The following is a 23,714-nucleotide window of genomic DNA, read 5'->3' as shown; positions in this document are numbered from 1 at the left end:
TTTTCCAGATTGAAAGTTTCAGAGATTTCCATTTGATCTTCATTACTTAGAAAGGAGGGTCAAAAAAGAAATGATAAAATATCGTAAGAAAACGAATCACTCCTTTCTCCCTTCCCACCGTCTTTATCAGAAAAAATGACTACTTTGGTCAGATTGTTCTTCCAAACTGAAATAAATGTGAAGCCATCTTCTTAAATTGGCAGAACTGTAACTGAGAAACTGGACTGTATAAATAAATAAATATTTCTGCACAGTGAAGGAAACAATCAACAAAACTAAAAGGCAGCCTATGGAATGGAATAAGGTATTTACACATGAGATATCTTATAAGGAGTTAGTATCCTAAATCTATACAGAATTTATCAAACTGGGGGTGGCTGGGTGGCTCAGTAGGTTGTGTTTGACTTTGGCTCGGGTCATGATGTCACGGTTCATGAGTTCAAGACCCACATCAGGCTCTCTGCTGTCAGTGCAGAGCCTGTTTGGGATCCTCTGTCCTCCCCCTCTCTTTACCCCTCCCCCTCTTACACGTGTGCTCTCTCTCTTTCTCTCAAAAATAAATAAAAGCATTTAAAAAATAAAAATTAAAAAAAAAAGAATTTATCATACTTAACACCCAAAAAAACAAATAATCCAGTGAGGAATGGGAAGACAAGAATAGACACTTTTCCAAAGAAGACATCCAGATGGCTAACAGACACACGAAGAGACGCTCCACATCTCACATAATCAGGGAAATGCAAATCAAAACCATGAGGAGATATCACTTCACACCTGTCAGAATGGCTGAAATTAACAACACAGGAAACAACAGATGTCGGTGAGGGTGTGGAGAAAGGGGAACCTTCTCACACTGTTGGTGGACAGTGGACAACAGCATGGAGGTTCCTCAGAATTAAAAATAGAACTACCCTATGACCCACAATTGCACTACTAGCTATACCCAAAGGATACAAAAATACAGTTTTGAAGGGGTACATGCACCCCGATGTTTACAGCAGCATTATCAACAACATCCAAACTATGCAAAGGGTCGAAATGTCTATCAACTGATGAATGGATAAAGGGGATGTGGTGTGTGTGTGTGTGTGTGTGTGTGTGTGTGTGTGTGTAATGGAATATTACTCAGCCATCAAAAAGAATGAAATCTTGCCTTGCAATCATGTAAATGAAGCTAGAGTGTATTATGCTAAGCAAAGTAAGTCAAAGACAAATACCACATGATTTCACTAATGTGGAATTTAAGAAATAAAACAGATGAACATATGGAAAGGGGGGAAAAAAAAGACAGAAGGAAGCAGACCATAAGAGACTCTTAATGATAGAGAACAAACAGAGGGCTGATGGAGGGAAGTGGATGGGGGATGGGCTAGATAGTGCTGGGCACTGAGGAGGGCACTTGTTGGAATGAGCCCTCAGTGTTGTATGTAAGTGATGAATCACTAAATCCTACTCCTGAAACCAATACTGCACTATATGTTCTGTATGTTAACTAACTAGAATTTAAGGAAAAATCTGAAAAAAGAATAAAATAAATAAACAAAAGGAGGAAGAAAGTGCTCTCTCAGACATCTGAAGACAACTTTTGGAGATGTAGGTCTTACCAATGTCCTCACGTACCTGGCGCGTTTGACATAATACTGCCCTAGCTTTACATGAAGTATTTCTTTAAAGGGCCCTAAGTGCTTTCAAATGTGTGCCATTTATCTCCATAGCACTTCTGTGAGAAAGCTTCCAGCAGATAACTACTCTCTCCACCTCACAGATGAGAAAACTAAAGGTGTGAGTCATTACAAGATTAACCCAGGAAACTGGTAGTCAGACTAGGATAAAGAATAGAACCGATCCCCAGGCCAGAGATCTGGTCATGTTTTCTTATGTTAAGAGTAACCACAGAAGACACAGAGGGTCCTGTCTATACAGGAATGCTCTGCATGACTGAAGATTTCCATGAAGTCTGCTCCTAGCAACTTAAATATTCCCATAAGATGGTAACTCAGGGCACATCTTCTTGAACATTTGCTGTTAAAACCAACTTTTTCAGGGGGGAAGATAGTAATATGTGCTGTATTTATTATGCATGTAATTAAAACAACTTTGTAAGAGTTAAGGATAAGGGTAACCCTACTTTTGATGTCTCGCTTAGGAAATATTTTTTAAGCAAGGCTCAACTTTTATGAAGAACAGGAATACAAAAAAAAAAAAAGTGGATTAAGAAACTAGCACTCATACATTTGGCAGTTTTATAGAGACCTCTTAAATACAATTTTTGGCTTGTTCTCTGTGGACCCAGAACTATACTTTCAACCCTAATACTTGAGTGGGCTATCACATAATATCCTTATGATCATTTAATCTTCTCACTCTGCCCCCTAACAACCCAAATGACATGAACAGAAAAAAAATAAATAAAAAACTCAGCACAACAGCTCCTTAAAAAAAATAAACCCACATGAATAAACAAAGTTGGTAGAGTCTTTCCCAGAAAGTATTACAGCAGTTCTCAAAGTGTACTCCCCAGACCAGCTGAATCAGTTAGAAATGCAGGCCTCATCCCAAAATAACTGAACTGGAAATTCTGGGCTGGGGCCCAACTATTTGTGTTTTAACAGCCCTGCCGGGGACTCTGATCTATGCTAAAATTTGAGAACCACTGTTCTGAAGGAAGGGTCGGCAATATTTCGAGCAGTTCACCTGATGACAGCTTGATGGGGAAAGTGACCCCACCACAGAATACCAGTTCACGCCTCTTACCTCCCGCGGCTGTCCAGCTGCCTTCTCCCTCGCTGTGCTGTCCCTGTGTGGAGAATGTGTCACCTGGGTAACATTCTGCTGCTCTGTTTGTTCTGGTTTGCGAAGGCTTGGGATCCGATTCAAAGTATCTTTCAATTGTTTATACTCTGCAACTTGTGTCTGTGTATAAATTGCACAATTGGATGCAAATTGTACAATTTGAGGAGGGAAAGAGATACATTGTTCATGGATGGACATTAGGGTTCACTGGAAGACTAGACTAAAATATTATACCGAAGTACAAATTAGGAAAAATATGCAGATTATTTCCATGCATTAGCTATTCTTACTTGGACAAGCTTAACCATTTTTAAGCACATGCAAATGAGAATTAGACATAAAGGGAGCAGAGAAAAAATATCTAAGACAGATGTTAGTTTCTCATGCTATGTTAAACAGTCAGAATTTTTATAAATAACTTCCTAGTATAAATATCATTATTAAAAGACAGTTTGCAATCAGTTTTACAAGCATTAAAAAATCTGTTTAAAAATTCACATAATTATATAAATACAAGTGCAGATATCTTTTACCAATATGGTCTAAGTAATGTTTTTCAGTGGAAAGGAATCATAAGCTTAAAATAAGCAACTATATAGATATACATATAAAAACATTAGCGTATATATATGTATATATATATAATCACTCAGACCACACCCTTCTGCCCATCAGCCTGTGCTCAAATACGGTCCCTTACTTTCCAGAATGCTTACGGTATTGTGCTCTGAAGATTTAGAAAAGGAATAGCATAGGCATGAAATGAGCCTAGATTTTTATTCCTCAGCTGTGAACCTTTCTTCTAAGGTGATAAAGGCACTACTGTAAGTATTAAACTACGATATACTCTTATAGCTGTGTCTGTGTATATGTGGTGGTGGTCTGTATGTGTGTGTGCATGTGCAATATTTTTAACACAAGGAACTAGAAAGGCAGAAGAAAAATCAAATACCTTAACTAAGAAAATTAAGAGACATTGCTCATACTTAGCTCATCACATACACCAGTAGTTATCCCAAAACAGAGATGCTGTGTGTGTAAACACACACCCACATAAACACAGACAGAGAACACAGCAATCTTTTCTGAACAAGTTTCCCAGCCAGTGTGCACAGTAGAGCAGGTGAGTGGAGGTGGGAGTCCAGCCGGCACCCCACTGCCCCAGCCGTGCACCCTGGCATAGTGCTCTTTCACCCCAATGAAGAGGGGCCTTTTGAGTTTTTTTTTTTTTTTTTCCAATTCATACAAAGGTGAAGAAGTTTTCTCACTAAACCTATCTCAGGGGAGCGCTTCCTTATAATTTGTACAAAGGTATGCCATATGGCTAATGATGGCCCTTATCCCAAAAATCTATCAAAACATTTGCAAACCAACTTTGGAGGTTAAAGGAAAAAAAAAAAAAAAAGACATCCACATAGTGATACTTTTTAATAAATGTTTCTCCTTTCTCCTCCTCCTAGATACATATTTGAGAGCAGTAATGCTGCAGCTGTCAAATATTAGTGTGCACTGAGAATAATGGAAGGATCATGTTAAAAATGCAGTCTCCTGAGCCCCCAGTCTAGAAATTATGACTCGACGGGGTGTGGGGCAAGGCCCGTGGAACTGTGAAGAGGGAAAGTCTCCAAAAATGCCTGCTTACGAGTTACACGTGACCGTGATGTCCGCAGGCCCTAAACTTGAAGCTCAGATCTGGTCTGGTCACTGATCTTGGGCCAGCTATTTCATTTCTCTTTGACCTCACTTTATTTAGCTATAAAAAGGACACAATGTAATATCTCAGTAGACTGTAAATATTAAATAAAATCCTGTATAAAAGTTCTTATGAAGATCCCTGGCAAACTGTAAACTCAAATTCTATTCTATTCTTGCTTTCTCTCCACTCAACTACATTTAAAAATCAGGTTGTCGAGACCCAGTCTGGTAAGATAATTTACGTAAGAAATGTAGGTGCCAGCAGCAGTATTTATTTTCTAAGGAGATCCAGGGAAAGTACTACTATGGGGATCAGAGGGGGGACTCTAAGTGCTGCACCTAGTTCTGGCATAATGATTTAGGGGGTGGGGTGGGGCGGGTGGGCAGGAGAACTTCAGCCCCCCATCGAAGGAGCAGAAAAGATTTTAAAGAAATAGAATATGATATGTAAGTTACATAAAAATATTTTTTTTTCTACTACAAAATCTTGTCCATAACACTCCCAGCAAGCTTACTACGCAATTTGGTTTTGGTCATTTGTAAAATCCATTTTTTACTTACATTTCTCTGGATTTTCAAATTGTTGCTTAGCCTAATGTCTGTGGCCATGATAGCACACAGAATACTCAAATTGGTTTGTCACGTTTTTCAGCATGAAAAACAGCCTCAAATAAATTCCTGGTAAAAATTGTATAAAGAAGGTTTTGAATGAAATAATCTCCCAAAGTCAATTTGATTTGTACACACGTGAAAAATTACCACACAGCTACAGTTTCAGAGGGAGATACTCAATGACTACCTTGAAAAGGAGTCCCACAAATGCAGATGCTATAGTCTCTAAGACAGGCCAGGGCTCAGCATATTACCTTTCTTAAAATTTTATAAAGACAAGAAGTAACGCATAGTCTCCTGAATTGGACAGATAGTTGGTGTTCCTCTTAATTCTTCCAACAGAAAAAAAAGTGCAGACCCAGTGACTAAGCTAGCCATTTCTACTGGTTTGCTTCTACTAGAAAGCTGTAAATCACAGTATGGTACTGCCTTAAAAAGCTCTCCGACACTCGTATTTGTTTGTTTGTTCATTCAGGAAATATCCACTACAGGCCCGCTTTGTGCCAGGGACTGTTCAAGGCTTTGAACAAATGGACCTTACGACTCTTGTTTTTCCTTCTCCACTGACATGAGATCTCTTATTTCCTGTTAATTTGACCAACAATTCATAAGCCTAGTCCTAAAAGGAGTGTCTGTAGGCTGGAAAGCAGAAGTGAGGGAGGGAGGAATGGAAGAAAAAGTCTGACAATTATTTATTTAGGTAGCTAGCATCATATACAGATCCTACAGGAAGAGTCATCAAAAGGGCGGAGAGCGGCAGAAGACCAGATACAAGGGATGATTTCTGTAGTTTAAACAAGTATTAGACCACTGCATGTAGGGGCTGCTGGAGAGTAGAGATAGTCATAGGTACCACACTACCAGTGCAAAAAATCATCATCATCGTCATCATCATCATCATCATCAAAGGCTTATTTAATATTCTCTTGATTGAATTTTGAAAGCATGCAGGATCCTCAGGATCAGGAGAGCTCTGTCCTAAGGAACTTACTGAAGATTGGCTTGTGAGAGACTACATGCATAAGGAATTTGGAAAGGTTAAGCAGACTGTAACAAGAACCAATAGAGGCTGCTACCCTGCTAACCTGCGCAGCAGCTAGTGCACTCTTGTGGTCTTCCAAAGTCACTACAAGTTGTTCGTGCTCGGAGAGTAAATTCTTATGCTGTTGCTACACAAAAAAGAATTTTACATGTTGACATTTAACATTCTAAGACAACTTCTGCTTTGCCTGACAGTGGTATGGGCACCCACACGCAGCTTGCCTGCCTGGCTGTTTGTTGTTCTCATAGCATTTGCTAAGTTGAAAAATCATCGTAGAGAGAAGATTCTATGAATGTAGTATTTGGAAACCGACAATGTGCTACCTCAACGTCATCATCACTAATCGCTTCTCGGCCTTTTGGCTAAGATCAAGTGTAGTATCAATATCATAATCACAATGAAATCAAAATCAAAGGAACATCTCATTATTAATAAAACTTGGTAAACACAAAGCTTATTAAAATGCAACCATCTAGCAAAAGAATCATTTCAGTACGAACAAAAATGCATTTTCAGACCATCCTTTAGCTCACGATGCAGAAGTGGTAAAAGTACTGGGCACACTCCAGTTTACGCAAAGCCCAAAACAACAATGTGGATTGGTAATGCAGGTCAATTAGGGAATAACATCTAAAGACATTCTGCAAAGTAAAGCAGGCCAACAGTAAACAGTCAAATGCACAGTTCTGTTTTACCTTGACGTCTTGAAGCTGTGTGTGCATGTCTTGGTGCGCTTTCCTTAGTTGTCTATTCTCTTCTCTCAAATTGTACACGGTTTCTATTTTTGAAAAAGAAAATAGTGCCTAAAGCCTTGAGATTTTCTGGCTTTTGATTCCATTAGTTTCATATCTGAAACTTCACATAACTATTTTTAGGATTTGTTTTTAACTTTGATAGTATAATAGGCCAAATCAACCAAAATTATATCATTTGGGGATGTGGCATGGGTTCAGCCGGACATTCCAAAACAATCTGGTTTGATAGTTTAAATACTTTTAAAGAAGCTACACAGTGTAGAAGTTAAGGAGTTGTAATTACTCAGTAGTTAAAAAAATGACGTATTTCTATTAATAGCCAAGTCCTTAGGAATAAAATGTAATGGGCAGGAACGGTATAAGATTTGAGTCTCTCCACAAATTAAAAAGAAAGTTATCAAAAAGTACAAATCCTCCTTCTATAGCATGAATAATTTCCACAGACCCCAAAGAGTATTTCAATTACAAAGGCAACTCAAGAAATAAGAGACAGAGAAAAATACCACTTACCTGTTGAAAAATTCTACATCTATTTTCTTTCCTCTACCATTGAGTTCTTGACTGATGCAAATTCTCCCACCAATAACAAAAGGACAGTTTTCTCCAGGGCTATAATGTGAGACCGTTGCTGTCCTAGTAAAGTCCTATAATCTCTCCAATCTCAAGCCTACTGTTCAGGGAACAGCTTCAGTGACTTAAAGATTCCAGGCCCAGCTCTGTTACCCTCCTGGTGATTTTCTCACGTTCACTATATCTGGGCATTAGATGCTATGAACTGTTAGCTCCAGGGCTGAATCTAACTCACATGAGTTTTTTCTTTTTTTCTCTCTCTCTTTTTTTTTTTTTTTTTTTTTTTTGGCCTCTGCAGTGTTGACCTATGCAGAGTGTTCCACATTTGAACAGTTGTCACCCCTTAAAAATCAAGAATCTGGGTCTACTAATATTTGGCAACACGAGGCCAAATCTCATGTGACAATACTCAGCAGAAGTTGAATGGTGGCAGGATGACAATATAATTCATTTTTCAATGGGAGGTACCTTTGAAAGTGAAAGGGGATGCTGTTAATAACAATGCTGAGACAGCAGCTGTTAAGTCTGCACAGTGCTGGGCAAACCACCCGAGTGGCAGACAAAACCCTAACTCTGCAGCGTGGCACCCAGCGCTGAAGAAAATGCCCATCACCACCTCTCACCATATTTTCTGTCCACTTTTACTCCTATATAGTCCCTGCCTAACCCCCTGAGCTTTGGACTGGTGATTGGGTTTAGGGGAGAGATCAAGAACAGGGTGGGAAGGATTTCGACTCAAAGGTCAAAACAGGACACCACTGGCAATCCAAGGACACCCTAAATGTGTCGTTGGCTGGATGGGGGCTTCAGTAGACACACGCATACATACATACACATGCAAACGTGCATATACACGCCTACATGCATGCACACACACAACACCCAATCCACTAGCTTATAAAGGAGTTTTGGATTATAAACTTAAGGCAGTTGCTTCTGTACTTTAACTGTATTGACTTGAGTTATTTAATTTGATTAAGCCTCAGTGCCTTCATTTGTTAAATTAGGCTAAACACAATGCCTCACTTACAGGTTGTTATGAGAATTAAATAAAAATAATCGCATGAAGAGTTTCACCTGGTACCGGCACATGGTAAACATTTGCTGAGTGCCAGCCATTATTTTAAAAATAACAAAAAGAATACTTACTTAAACTTATATGCTATCAGCTCATCTCCCCAGGATTCTAAATTCCCTTCTGGTATCACATTAAACTACCACAGACTGCCTGGATTATTCACCTTAGTTGCCACTAATCTGCATCTATCACAGTATGCTTTAACTTACTATCTAAAGCTTTTATCCAGGAATCATAATCACGCAAAAGTGCTGATGTAAAAACTGCTCATAAAAGTGTCATCAAAGGCATCTTCACACCCGACTGTTTAAGGCCTCTGTGAAATTTCTTTCAAAAATTGATACCAGAAATACGTACCATTCTCTCTCACCTCCTTCTCTTACTCTCCGTTTCTCCCTCCCTTGCTCAACACACAGTGTAGGTATATTCTCTCTTTCTGATGATGAGAACCCTGCCACTTACTGCATTTCCTTTTCTGTCCTGGCTGCCAGCAAGTTGAGACCAAGTTACGAGGCTTGCGTTATTTAGGACACAGAATTCACATACATGTGTCCTTCTCTTTGCCATGGTTCTGATTTATCACTTCTGTATTTAATTTGTTAAAACTCTACTCTACATGAGCTTTATTTCAAAGAAAGGAATACAGAGTAGACACAAGAAAACATGATTTATATTACCTCCGTGAAGACTTTTCTCTGTTATCTTAATGACCCCCACCATCTGCCATATCACCAACAAGCCAACGCCCCTGCCAGTCTACACCTTCTGGGTATCATCTGCTGACACCTGGCCCCTCTCTCAAGACCACCTGAACTCCTTGTAAACTGCTTCTATGGCTACCTAATTCCCATGTGCCTTTTTGCTGTAACTTATTATTTTGAAGTACTTACAGACAAAACATTGCAAAAAAAAAGTACACAGAGGTCCAAAGTACCCATCACTCAGCTTCCCTCTATGATGATATCTTATATAAAATCAAAATATTGTTTGGTACAGTATAATTAACTGGGCCACAGGCCTTCCTTGGATTTCACCATTGTTTTTGCAAGCATCATGTGCCTTTTTACACCAACTCTCGCACTTCAAACTTATTTAGCATCTGAAGAGCTGATTGTAGAATATTTCCCCTTTTTAAGAATTTACATGTACTCAGAGACGTGATACATATTGCTTCATATTAGTATGAAAATGCCTCATGCTGATGCTGATTGTGTGTCAGTAACTGTTCTAGGTGCTGTACATAAATCAGTTAATCCTCACATGAACCCTAGGAGGTGGATGACTTGTTATGAATACCCCAGTTCTACAGACAACGGCAATGAGGTGTGTGGTGATTACACAGCCTGTCCATGGTCATGTAACTAGTAACCGAAGAGGCCAAAATCCACCAGGGCCCTCTGACTCTGGGGCCTGAGCTTTTCAGAGCTACTGCTAGCAATCAACAGGTAATCTTTTCGGCCCCTTGGAGACTAGGAAATGCACGGGGCAATTCGGATCATCACAATGACCATGCAGCATAGCTGGCATTTTATGGATAGGGGTCAGAGATGCTAAATATCTTGCAATACACATACAAAGAGAACCGTCTTACCCAATGAAACCAACGTGCCCCACCAAGAACCACTAAGTATTCTAGGGCGCCTGGGTGGCTCAGTCGGTTGAGCGTCCAACTTCAACTCAGGTCATGATCTCACAGCTCATGAGTTTGAGTCCCGCATCGGGCTCTGTGCTGAGAGCCCAGAGCCTGGAGCCTGCTTCGGATTCTGTCTCTCTCTCTCTCTCTCTCTCTGCCCCTCCCCCGCTCACACTCTGTCTCTCTCTGTCTCTCAAAAATAAATAAACGTTAAAAAAACAATTAAGAATCACCATTCTATTCTGTTTCCCTAAACAAACACAAAGAGATAAAGATAAATGTGAAATGTTACGAAGAAGTAACCACATGTGGGGGCACCTGGGTGGCTCAGTGTCCAACTCTTGATCCCGGCCCAGGTTATGATGTCACAGTTCAGGAGACTGAGCCCTGCTTCAGGCTCTGCACTGATAGCACAGAGCCTGCCTGGGATCCTCTCTCCCTCTCTCTCTGCCCCTCCCTGGCTCACACTCTTTCTCTCTCAAAATAAATAAACTTAAAAAAAAAAAAAAAAAAGAAGTAACCACAGGTAAGTGTGAATCAATCGCCATGTAAAACAACAAACAAAATTCTATTGTTTTACAGAAACATTAATATGAGCAGTTATGTCCACATAAACTGGCTAATTAGACTTTCAAATACCTTTTAGCTTAGAAAGTTCTTGCTCTTTCTCTTGCTGCAGCTGCAGGTATTTCTGCTTATGGTCATTAAACGTCCTACTGAAGTCTTCTCCTTGCTTGCGATGTTCCTCCTCCAAGTCGCTGTGCTGTTTCTTCAGCTCCTCGTGTTGACTCTGCAAAGATGAGAACTTGAGCAGAGATGTGTATTCCCTAAATTATCCCAGAGTCTATAGCCTTTCTCTCTGGAAAAAAGAACAGGTGAAGTAGCAGGTTCTGTCTTCCTCGGGTTGCTTTTAATTTGGGCCGTTCCCCTCCATTTCCCTTACATTTCAGATCAGTGGCTTGGGATCATGGCCAAACATAATTTTCTCTTTAATTTTTAACATCGGTAAAACAAGAAGTCAGAAGTCAGCAATGGGAGATGGAAAGGGGGGTGGGGGAAGGATTTGGGGAAATTCCCAGGGGTTCAAATTGCTACGGAGACAAGGTAAAGATAATGGAAAAATTATCCCTCCACAGAGATTCCAGACTTTCTCTTTCAATCTAATGTTTTCTCAGCAACATTTTTTATTTCCCTTCCTTACTTTTCAGCCTTCCTGGCAACTCAATTTAAAGAAAAAGGGAAAAAAGTGGTATTTTTCCCTTTGGGGGAAGTAATAAATCTTATTTACCTTACTCCTAGTTATAATACTACACTGTAATCATAATCTAGGTAAATGCTACAATCTCCATATGCTTAATGAAAGGATGGTCTGCTTTAATCCATGCACTGCTTTCTTGATCCAGGAAAGGTTCTGGTTTCGATGAAAAGCACTCACTCTACTGACACAGAAGGAAAGACAATACCAAAGAAAAAGCCAGGCGGGGAGGGAGGGAGGGAGGTTGAAGGAAGGGGTGGAGACGGTGACATGGTTTTCCTGATGTGCAGAAGGCTTCATGAGATCCAGTCTTCTCTTCTAGCTTGACAGAAATAATGAATCTTCCCCCCGCCCCACCCCCCCTTTCTCTCTCTCTCTCTCTTTCTTAAGTCGTCTTGACCCACAATAGTTTTACCCAAGAATCAAGGAAGGAAAACCTTTAAATATAAATTGTGTTCCTGTAGCAAGTAAAAGGACACATTAAATATTAGTAACATGAATGAGACATTTAATTCTACTGCCTCCAACGTGCCTAAGATGAAAGAAAATATCTAAGGTAGACCACTGTGAAAAATTAAACAAACAAAAAGCCTTAAAGGATAAAGAGAAGAACAGAATTAAAAATCAGGTGACCAGACACTGTTTCACCAAAAAAAAATGTGTAATAAGCTGAATGGTTGTGTGTGTGTGTGTGTGTGTGTGTGTGTGTGTGTGTGTGTGTGTGTTTATAATTGGGTGATAAGATGAGGGGACATTACAATTCTACATCATTTTTAGTGAAAAATGACAATGTGCTGTATTACCACACAAATCAACCTTCCATAAGCTTTCCTTGATCTTGTAAGTTACTTAGTTCTTTCATCCATGCATGAAGAACAACTTTAAATTACTCACTTTCAACATCTGATGTTGCACATTCAACGCACTGTATCTACTATTGGAATCTTGCTGTAAATTGAAAAGAAAATGGTTAACACAGAGATAACGAATCTGGCTCTCTTGCTAAACATGGCTTAAAGCACTTAACAGAACAATTCCATCTATTTCACTTATATAAGCCACAATGAATTCTATGCTCTAACCAGGATTTCTCTGGGGCCATCTCTTTATTTAACGGCAGGAAGAAGTTTCAATGTTCCTCAAAGTTTGCTACATTTTAGTAAAGAAACAGTAAGACATGAAGTCATAAAACAGCACCCTGGCAGGGCCCCTGGAAATGATTTACTTCCCTTCCCCTCTCCAGTTGAGAAGAACCAAGGCTCAGATGCACAAGGTCCTTGCCCTGAGACACAGTCACTGTGCATGGTGCATGGCTGATACACTACGCCAGGTGCTCTGAGGGGATGGGGGGATGAACCAACTTGCACCAGGCCTCACAGTCTCTGCAAGCCTTAAGAAAGGGAAGAGAAAAGGTGCTTTCCTTCCCTGGGCTTCCGCGGGTAAGGAATTCTCCATGTGTCATTTTACCCATTTCACAAGTGAGAAACCGAGAAAGGATAAGGACTCCAAGCTGAGGGCAAACACTTGTTTAGTAGCAGAGCCAGGACTGAAACCTGAGCCCAAGCCATGTTGCAGCAGTGTACAATTTGTGTCCCAGGGGAACATCTTTACACACGGGCCTCACACATTTCCACAGTCCTGGACAGCCACAAGCAGCCAGGGCACAAGATGCCTGACAATTCTCCCTCCCCGTGCTGTTCTATCTGACGTGCTGCACCCCATCTCCGGCACAAGTACACTCCCAACCATTTCTGGTTTTCTTTTTTTTTTTTTTTTTTACAATTTCCAAAATGAACTGCATTTTTCCTCTATCATTTCACTTTATTGCTTTATTTCATAACGCAGTTTCTTTGTAAAGTCAAAGAGTAAACTTTATTGCTTTATTTTATTGCTTCATTTCATAACGTACTTTCTTTGTAAAGTTAAAGTTTACTCTATTGCTTTATTTCATAACGAACTTTCTTTGTAAAGTAAGAGTAACTCTTTTGAAATGCACAACAGAAAGTACGCAATCTTAGCTGGGCCTTTTAAAAGTTAAGAGTTGAAAGCTGACAGCCTCCTGACTCTTCTCAGTTTTAGTACCCCAGAATGCTGATGTTTCATTCAACTAATGTTATATGTTTTTCTTACAGTAAGAGAAAAGCTTGTTTTTCTCCAGTGAATTTGTACTAAAAAAAAAATTTTAAATGCCACTATCATTCCTTCCTTCCTTCCACAAATGTATCTGAATGCTGACCCTAGGCCAGATGTTACACAGTAACATCTGTGCAAGTTACAGTAACACTGTACAAAGGCAAAGCAAAATATACATCACATATATATTCTCTTAGAAAAGGACTACAAATGAACAAATGAATGAATAATCTTTTATTTATTGTTGAACATTAAGGCTAGTCCCACTTTATCAAAAATATATTTATATGTTTATATAATTATATTTATATATTTATATTTAAATATATTTATATATATACTATACGTATATATATATACGTAGATATATATATTCACATATATTACGTATATATATACATAGATATATATTTCAGCCTTACTGTCCTAATGATCAACACTGTAAAAGATTTTGTTGCTATATTTCCCTCTCCTTAAGTTTCATAAAATAATTAAGAAAAAAACCCAAAACATACCCTTCCTTTATTTAGTGTTTCTTGTGCTTCTAATTTATAAACAAGAAAATCTAGAAAATAAAAAATGGAGAAAATAGGGTGTAAGTTAATTCATTATGGAATTTTTAAACAAAGGCAAACTTTACTCAGACTTGTGAAAAATATTTTAGGTTTAAAAACAATCATGCTTAGTAACGCAGTTTATTTTGCCTCTTAATGCTTTAGAGAGAATTGAAAATAACTATCATATAATTTTCATCTTTATTTTAAAGCTATATATCTTGAATAAACAAAATATACATGATAACCAATTAATTAGAAGTGGTCTTAGATTGTGCATTCTGCGATGAACTCTCCTTGAAATTAAGGAGAAAGAAAAAAATGAGGCACACCTAAAGACAAGAGATGATTTATTGCTATCCACTAGATGGCATGCTAAAACCATTCAGGACTTGAAAAGAGAAATCAAGCCTTGGAAACCACCTTTTATGCTCTTAAAGCTTTATTATCCACTAGATGGCTCTATAAAATCACTCTGCATTTAAAGACAAGGAGAATCCAAATCCTATCAAAGCAGTTTAATGATGTTAAACTTGTATTCTTCCAACAGGCTTAATCCAAGGGTCAGTAAAACATCCTACCCCATACTGCCCTCCCATTTTCCCTCCGTCTACTCCATACCAACATAATCAGACAGAATACCTAACTTATATTTCCTCATAAGATTTCACAAAACATAAGGAAACAAATAAGAAGAATGGGGATAAATTCAAACCACAAGCTGTATAAAGCCTATGTTTTCTAGAAAAATTCTGATAAAAATCAGTAGCATTGCCTAATGCCTGTCCTAAATGCTAATTGCTCAAATTGAACCCATCAGCTATGTCAATAAAAGCCTAAAATAAAATATGTGCATAACATAGGAGACACCATACAAAAAAAGAGATATCATGCAATGAGATCAATTTCTTATGTTATAAATGTATGTATATGTCTAAATGTATGCATGTATGTGTATACGAATGTATAAAATTTGTCATATTCTGGACAACACAAGCTGTTACTCCTTGTACATCTATGGACAGAAGTTTCTGGTATAAGTAACATATGTGTGTAATATTCACATGAAAAGCTGTTTATTTCTGATGTATGTGTAACTAATAATATGAACTACCTCAAGGTGGCATAAACTGAATGAAAGATTCTGAACCTAATCTTAAGCAGAAATTATTGAACTGCACAATGCATTACATATTGCTTGACTTTCTCAGTCTACCCATAAAACTGACTTAGGGTTTAGCTGAGAAATTTCTTAGCAAAAAGATAGTAAAGCAAGTACATGATATGTCAACGAGGAATTTGATAAAAATACAGAACAGAAATTGCATTTTATATTTACCTTCCTTTGCTTTCTTATGTTCAAGTCTTTCCTTTTGCAAGGATTTCTCTAATCTTGATCTGTGTTCATACACAACTGAAAAAAAAAGTTAAAATTTATCTGCAAAGAATTAGAACTTCTAAAGTAAAATTAACATCAATTTTCAAAATGGGGGGGGCGGGAAACAATTTAAGGTCTTCACAATTAACATAAAAATGACTGCATTTATAAGTTCCACATTCTGGGTAAAAAACAGACACAATAATACACATAATTCTGAGCTGACTTCTGCACAGCCTGCCCCTTTATAGAAACAATACTCTGAGAGAGGCTTCTATCCACCTTCTTTGCCAGCTCCTTCTCCTGCTTCTCAAATACAAGAATCTCTGAGGTTCCATGTCTCTTGCAGGGCAGAGGTGTCCACTCTCCTGACTTTCACCACCATTTGCACAGCTGTTAGCCCCACATGTATATTTCTAGCTCCTGCCTCTCTCTTAGGTATTAGCACAGCATCTTCCAAAGACTTCAGGTTTCTCCACCTACATATCCCATAAATACTGGCAAGTCCACGTGATCTGAATGTGAGCTAAGGCTGTCCAGACCAGTAAGGAAACCTCAGCACCCCACTGGCCTAAAAGAGAAGGCGTATTCCCCCACAGCAAGGAAAACACAGGGGAGAGTCATAGAAATGAAGGGGGCAGGGACTCTAAACAGAACCTATAAACGTCAGGTTTACATCTGCCATGGGGAGAAGCCAATGGCAAACTGATGCCATGCTGTAAGACTTTCCTGTGCTTGATTATCCCTACCTACCCAGTCTTCTCTGAAGCAGCCAGCATTGCCAGGTGAGTAGAGAGGAAGAACAGATGTGGTAGGGGAAAAGAGGGAGGAGAGGCCCATCAGGACTCTCTCTTTCCCACCTCAGGCTTCACTTCTACATCAAACGGGAAGAATGGGAGGAGCTTTACCTTTGAATGAATAAGATGATAAAGTCGGTATTTTATTTATACAATAAAATGTATGCAGATGGACTAGACCAGACATAACACTTAGTAGACCAAGACTGTGTTTCCGGATAAAAGTTACTAAAAAAAAATTTTTTTTTTCTTTTAATCTGAGAGAAGTTGAGAAGTATCCAAGTTTGTGTTAAGATTTCCTTCTGGGACAGAAAGGCCAGCCTTGCAGAGTGGTTTGTACAGGCAAAGAAGGGGGGAAAGGGCAAAACCTGAATTTCTGACATACACTTTGCATCCTATTTGTGCAGCATTATGGTCCCATGTGATCTCATTCCTTGCCAAGGAAAGCCAAACCTGTTATTTGGTTCCCATGCCAGTCCCTAGCTTCCCTTGGCTGCCTAAGATACAATTTCACCATCAATCACGGACTCACCATGTACAGTGCATACAACTGCCTGACACTATTGGACACATCCAAAAGTGCCGCGGTCACAGCAACTCCCCTCCCCTCCCCCACACCTGACATAATAACCCCTTACGCTTGAAGTGAATGCCCTGTCCCTCCCGCCCTTTCCCCAGTGTCACGGCTGCCAGTTGGCAGCTCCTGCTGTCCTCCCTCCAACTTGCCCATCGCCTCCTGGGTCCTCCACCGCCTCCCCACACTGCATCTCTCATCTTGTCATCCCATATAAACCTTCCACTTCCAAGGAGGTTTCTCTCCCTCTGCAACTACCACAGCCCCGACCTCTACTCACACGTCTGCTACCATCTCTGGGCACTGCTCCTAGAATTCCTGCCACCATCCAAACTGGCATCACGTCATGCCCTGGCAGCGTGTATGCCCCAATCTCAACTTGCCCCTCAGCCTCAGCCTCACACAAGTCATAGCAACCATCCCTGCTCCAGTCTTTTCCTCTGCCTGGAGTTCTATTCCCTGCCAGATGACCCTTCCTCGCCCACCCCAGTGCTATTCTTATAAAGGAATCCAATACAGCTCTGTATCCATTGAGCCCCTACCATGTAACTGGAACCACATCATGAGTATAAATGAAAAATGAATAGATAGACATAGGCCTGGCTACAAGCAGCTCAAGTCTAACACAGTAGACAGGTTAGTAGACAGTAATTTTTAAATAATTAGAGCTATAGGTCATGATCTTGCGGTTCGTGAGTTCGAGCCCTGCCTCAGGCTCTGTGCTGACAGCTCGGAGCCTGGAGCCTGCTTCGGATTCTGTGTCTCCCTCTCTCTCTGCCCCTTCCCCTGCTCACACTCTTTTTTGCTCGCTCAAAAATAAATAAACAATAAAAAAAATCAAAAAACGGAGCTAAATACATTTAGCGCAATAAAAATATATTGAAGCCCAAGGAAAGACAAGGATGAGCTCTGGATGCGAGAAAGGTAAGAGAAGACTTCTCAGAGGTGAGAAGAGGTGATCTCTTGGCTGGCTTTGAGAATGAAGAGCAGTTTGACAGAAAAGGACCCCGAGGGAGAAAGGCACTTCTGGAAGACATCACAGGGACAAAAGCACAGGGGCATGAACTTGGGGTAAAGGAAGCTGTACTCCAAAAAGCTTGGTTGCAGGACACCTGGGTAGCTCGGTCAGTTAAATGTCTCACTCTTGACCTTGGACCAGGTCACAATCTCAGGGTTTGTGAGACTGAGCCCCACATCAGGCTCTGCACTGACAGCATGGAACCTACTTGAGAGTCCTTCTCTACCCCTCTCTGCCCCTCCCCCATTTGCATGCACACATACTCTCTCTCTCTCTCTCTCTCTGTCTCTCTCAAAGATAAATAAAAATAACTTAAAAAAAATCTTGGGACACCTGGGTGGCTCAGTCAGTTAACCATCTGACTACTGATTTCAGCTCAGGTCACAATCTCACACACGGTTCGTGAGTTCGAGCCCCGCACTGGGCTCTGTGCTGATAGTGTGGAGACTGCTTGAGATTCTCTCTCTCCCTCTCTCTCTCTGCCCCTCCCCTGTTCTCTCTCTCTCTCTCAAAATAAATAATCTTAAAAAAAAAAAAAAAAGCTTGGCTACAAGTCCAGTGTTGAGAAATTTTTTTTTTTTTTTCAAACAAATCTGTATGGTATATAAGTCCCTCTGCCAGCTTCTAAAAAGCCTATTAAAACCAAGAAGTTTCTTGGATTGGTACCAACAGTATCATGTGGAATGATGTTTAGAACAAGGCAGGGTAAAAAAAGGTTAGCACTATAGGACCTCACTAAGCCAAGCCCTAAATAAACTGCATGCTCAGTCAGGTGGGAAAAACTTACAGGGACGCAGGTACATTACAGTGCTATCACGATATCACAGAGGCAAAAACAGGATGCCACAGGAACACCTAAGCTCCCCGGCTGGAAGGAAGTGCACTCCTTTCCTCTAACCCACCAGCCAAAGTTCCCAGGTCCTGGGTAGAGAGAGTCACAGGAACATACACATGCCAGTTAAAATGGAATTTTGGTGTACTAATTGGACATATTATAGATGATTTCAGCAAGTATGTGTGTCACTTTCAAAGAAAGGAACAGGAAAAGCAGTCAAGATCTTGTTCCAGTGAAACTTAAGTGGCAGCAGGGTGAGTGGGAGGTCCTGGGTATAGGGGGCTCCTGAGGAGGTCGGGACTAGTAGAGGCGAACAATTCCAGCCTAGAAACACCCATGATCTTAAGAGACAGAGAAGCACAGTAAACAAGACACAGGAGAGGGCTGCTCACCACCTGTCTCCGGCTCTCAGACTCCATATACTAAACATTATTATGGAAGGGTAATGATAGAGAAGGAAGCTGCATTTACAACTTATAATCCTGTGAAATTCTTTACTTCATATATAGCAGCAATCACCATAAACTTACTCTTGCAAACTCAGTCTTATATGGGACTTGGTAATTGGGTAATGATTGTCTTTGCACTGGGAAGCAGAAAACTCATCAGCATTATTTCATCTTCAGTAAGAGTGGAGGGTCCACTACATTATACCAAGTAGACAGGGAGTGTAGGGGATGGGATGAGAGGGTGGGAGACAATGCTCCATTCTTTAGTCTCTTCTCTGCAATGCAATCAGGAAGATAACGTGCCAACAGCCAGTCCGAAGTACCCATTTATCATACTGAATCACACAACTGTCTTTGACAGTTTTACGCTCAATGGGAATTTACACGTTCAACATATTAATAGCCATGTTGTCTCAAGAGCCAGAAAATCTGAGGATACACAGTTATAAACTTTCATAAATAACCTCAACAGATGCTACAAAATGTCTACAAAGAGCCCAACATGTTTGTGGATTCCAATCAAAAGTCAAAGGTCTTCAGAAATCTGAGATGTACATGAACGAATAAAATGGCAGCACTATTAGCAAGATCTAAGGCATAAAGAATGTGGTTTTGCAAATGCAGTAAAAAAAAAAAAAAGATGTGGTAAATAAGGATAGAGAATATATGTACAAACCATGAGGTAATTGTACTATTAATATTATCTTACTCAGAACTGGTCAAGCCATTATCATAGCACCAGTTTCTGGTCCTGACGTAAAATAACTTAAGAATGCAGAAATGGCTTAAGGGTTGGAGAATATCAACAAGGAGGAGGTGAGAGAAGGGAGCCGCAGTGACTGATAGGGGCTGGAGAAGTGCTGTTTCTTAATCAAGTTCAAAGAAAAAGGAAAACAAAGCCAAAAGGAGTCTTAAACTGTATGCTGAGGAAACCACATTATGTAAGGGAAAATGAGAGTGAAAATTAACCCTTGAAACTGCAAATTCTAGAAAGAAAGGGAGAGGGAAAGAAGCAGATGGTAATGTAATGGTTGAGAGCACAGACTCCGGTGTCTAGATGCAAATCCCAGATCTATTCCTTACGGGGCAAGTGGCTGAACTTTGTACTTCAGTTACCCTCACACGGTGTATGGGAATAATGATATCACCTATCTCTTTTGGGTGAATGTCAGGGTTAAATAAGTTAAATTGTGCCAAGTGCTTAGTTAAATTGTGTCAAGTGCTTAGAACACTGCCCGGCACAGAGTAAAAGCTAGAAAATTTTAAAATATTTTTTCACCTATCTGTGATGGCTTAAAACTGCCAAAGAATCAGATGATTCCCTGAGCCCTTTCAACCCTACAATTAAAGTCTAGTAATGTGAAGTACTTACACACACACACACACACACACACACACACACACACACGGAGACAGCAGGCAGGGGGACTCGAAAAGGCAATAAAATATTAATCTCAGTTCCCTTTTACTTAAAAAAATTTTTTCCCTTAAAAAAACCAGAAAGTAAGTAATCAGTCCAACAGCTCCAAAACTCAGAAGGCTTTTTTTTTTAAATAAGAACCGAAAAGTAAAACAGAATCTTTGTGTCCTTGTAGCTCTCTAGAAAATTTCCCTATCAACTAAACAGACACACACATACACCCCACACTACCCTTAATTCTTTTAACATGCGTTCTCCAGGCTTTGGAGCTAGTGATTTATCTAGATGGGTTTACTGTTTCACTTAGAAGGAGGATCACTAATCAATCCTTGTCACCTATCTCTATTTTCCTATTTATACTCTGAAGTCAAGGGCATCAGTCAAGATGAACTAATACTGCCAGAACCTCCACGACAAAAAAGGTGCATAATGAGTATTCTCAAAGCACCAGACAAATTTAAGGAAAAATAAGGATAAAAATAATGATTCAATCTTGGCATTCAAGATTTTTAAGGCAGAACAGCACTGCAACCGGGATAGGATTTGAATCACAAGAACCCATGAGGAAAGGATGAAAACGCATAATACTCATCATCTCCCCTGCTTCCTGAAAAGGAGTTTAATATTTTCCATGCAGTTGAGAATGGAAAGAGGTTTTATTCCTCTTTCAAGCACTCAAGAGTTTATAATCATGCCAGCTTCCTGCAGCAATTTTCCATTTTAACTCTGACTTCCTCTGAAAATCACAAGAGAAATTAGCTGTTGCACATCCCCTTGTGGGCAAAATACCTATCTATGACATTTCAGGGCAAACAGCGCCAATTCAGAATTAAAAGGCAACACTCCAAAATTAGAAAGCATCGCTGAGTCTTTTAGCACCTTAAGCCAAGAGAGGGCAATGTTTCTTTGGCAGAAGCAACAGCCCATAGAATTTTGCTTTCAGTCTTGCCCGTAACATAAGGTTTTGTCTTTATTAAAAAAAAAACAACAAAAAAACACTTGAGGCTCCGTAAGAAAGTCATAGAACTCAACCTGTGAAACCATTAAGAATTGCAAGTACCTTTTTCATTTTGCAGATGATAAAAATGAAAATGAACAAACCTGTGCCTTTGAGAATTGTGGCTGAAGATTTTTAAGTAGGATAGCAAGAGGAGACAGAAAAGAAGATGAACTGAAATCACCATAGTTCCCAGAACATAGTCCTTTCGGAGATTTGTTTTGTCTTTGTTTTTAGGCCTAAAATAGCAGATATTTATCACAGCCTTTAAGAACAGTTTTCGGTTGCGGTTCTAACTCACCAGATGTGGGGCGGAGGCCGGCCACTTGCCACCCTCTCTTCTGGAGAACAACGACTTGGTAATTAACGTGAAGACAACATTTCAGATACAGTTTTCCAATGATCTGTCTTTCCTTCTCTCAGAATTTTACCTCATAAGGAGTCTGAGAAAGAACAGAGGAGCTCCCCTTAGAAAACAACCCACATAAAACAACTAAGTAAAGGAACAAAGAAGGTGGCATTTTGAAGATCTCACTAGATCCTCCCTCCAGCCCCCTGGAGTAGGCAAGGCCGCCCCTAAGGCCTGTGGCTGCGTTCAGTGTCTCGGCCTGGCTCTTTCGGCAAAGTCTCCCCGGCTTCTGCACCATTTCCGAAACTCCGTTATGATCTCTCACACATAACTCCTGAACAGTTAAGTCTACCTTTTGCTTCTCACTCACCCCAGTTTTACATCTTCCAGTACAATTTAACCTTTCCAGTCGGCCTGACAATTTATAGCTGAATTCAGCTGTTAATTAACCTTTTCCTATGGCTAGCTCCCTTTACTAAATTACACGTTCACACTCCAGGCCTGGGGGCAAAACCTTCAGTGGCTTCCCATCACACTAGGAGTGGAACTCGACCCCCCCCTCAAGGCCCAGATCGTTCCTCCCGCTCCACTCCGTCATTCATTCCTCCAACAGGCCAGACACCCTTTCACCTCAGCACCTTGTACGGCCTCTTCCTGGTTGCCTCCACTCCTCCTTCTCTGCACCACTGACTCCTGCATTTCCGGCAGATCTTTACTAACAAGACACCTTCTCGCCAAGTCCTTTCCTGGACAACCCATCTAAAACTGCAACCTGCTTCCCACCCTCGACGCTTCCAGCCTTCATTCCTGTTTTATTTTTCTCCTTAGCACATAACACCCTACAGTATTTCTTTACTTATTTACCTTAGTGATTGCCTTTCTATCCCACTAGAATACAAGTTTAGTCGGGACAAGAATTTCTGGTTTGCTCTATTCCACTATTGTACCCCTGGCGCACTGAATTGTCAACATTCAGTGGACAATGAATGCACGCATGAGTGAATGAATAAATGAACAACAAAAAAAGAACTCTATGTGCTTTGAAGGCTGGGATTGGCTATCTCCTCAGTCCTCCTGTTCTATATCTGAAACTCTCATTACCACTTCAGTCCCAATACCCCGGTTCCTAATAGCTAGTGGTATTCAATAGTTGTTAAATGAATGCGTGCCTTTCGAAGATATTTCATACTTTTGCTCATTTGCCTGCCATCCTTTATGTCCTGGCACTTTTAAACTAAATTTCCACATTTGTTGGCTCATTAGTACTTGCATATCGCACAGAAGAGAAAAGTAACAGAACAGAGATTAAATATAAATTTATCTGTTGATGTGCAGGCTCATAAGATTAGCATTAGTTAAATCACAGCCCTAATAGAGGCTGGAATAGAGACACTTTCAGAGCGCTGAGAGAAAAAAGGACAGTCTGATTAGGTATTTTTCTGCTGCATGGCAATTGAAGTATCTTTTTTTACTGCACAATACAGTTCCTATAATAGCTCACACAACTGTCTATTTTTAAGTTTGCTAATGCATACAGTTTATGAAGTAGTTTAAATGAAAATTTTCACCATGATTTGAATGGTGCTTAACTGCCTTTTCTATTTTGGATAAAACTATACCCAGGCTTTCCCTTATGACACTATCTGAGATTTGGCTTTTTCAAATAAGTAGCTGACTTAAGATATATTTCTTCATACAGGTCTTCTTTCAAGTAGTGAGCTACTAATAATCATTCTTATTATTAGATGAAATCTATTCACTCCTCATGAAAGGATAC

General features: G+C 39.9%; 1 protein-coding gene and 1 pseudogene across 4 annotated transcripts in view; one reads left to right on the top strand and one right to left on the bottom strand.

The window, feature by feature from the left end:
- Positions 1-23,714, bottom strand: part of GOLIM4 (golgi integral membrane protein 4) — an 80,617-nt gene that overhangs the window by 20,372 nt on the left and 36,531 nt on the right. For 2 of the 4 annotated variants that reach the window (XM_042999065.1, XM_042999064.1), the window contains exons 2-8: positions 15,460-15,534; positions 14,082-14,131; positions 12,328-12,381; positions 10,818-10,968; positions 6,838-6,920; positions 6,186-6,269; positions 2,755-2,913 (exon numbers count right to left, since the gene is read on the bottom strand). In XM_042999065.1, the coding sequence (XP_042854999.1) occupies positions 2,755-2,913; positions 6,186-6,269; positions 6,838-6,920; positions 10,818-10,968; positions 12,328-12,381; positions 14,082-14,131; positions 15,460-15,534 (656 nt within the window). The remainder of the gene's footprint in view (positions 1-2,754; positions 2,914-6,185; positions 6,270-6,837; positions 6,921-10,817; positions 10,969-12,327; positions 12,382-14,081; positions 14,132-15,459; positions 15,535-23,714) is intronic. The other 2 variants (XM_042999067.1, XM_042999066.1) reach the window with 1 other exon arrangement.
- Positions 6,485-6,565, top strand: LOC122230908 (annotated as a pseudogene).

The sequence above is a fragment of the Panthera tigris genome, chromosome C2, assembly GCF_018350195.1.
Source record: "Panthera tigris isolate Pti1 chromosome C2, P.tigris_Pti1_mat1.1, whole genome shotgun sequence".
NCBI classification, from domain to species: Eukaryota; Metazoa; Chordata; class Mammalia; order Carnivora; family Felidae; genus Panthera; species Panthera tigris.
This window is presented reverse-complemented; position numbering and strand designations above follow the sequence as displayed.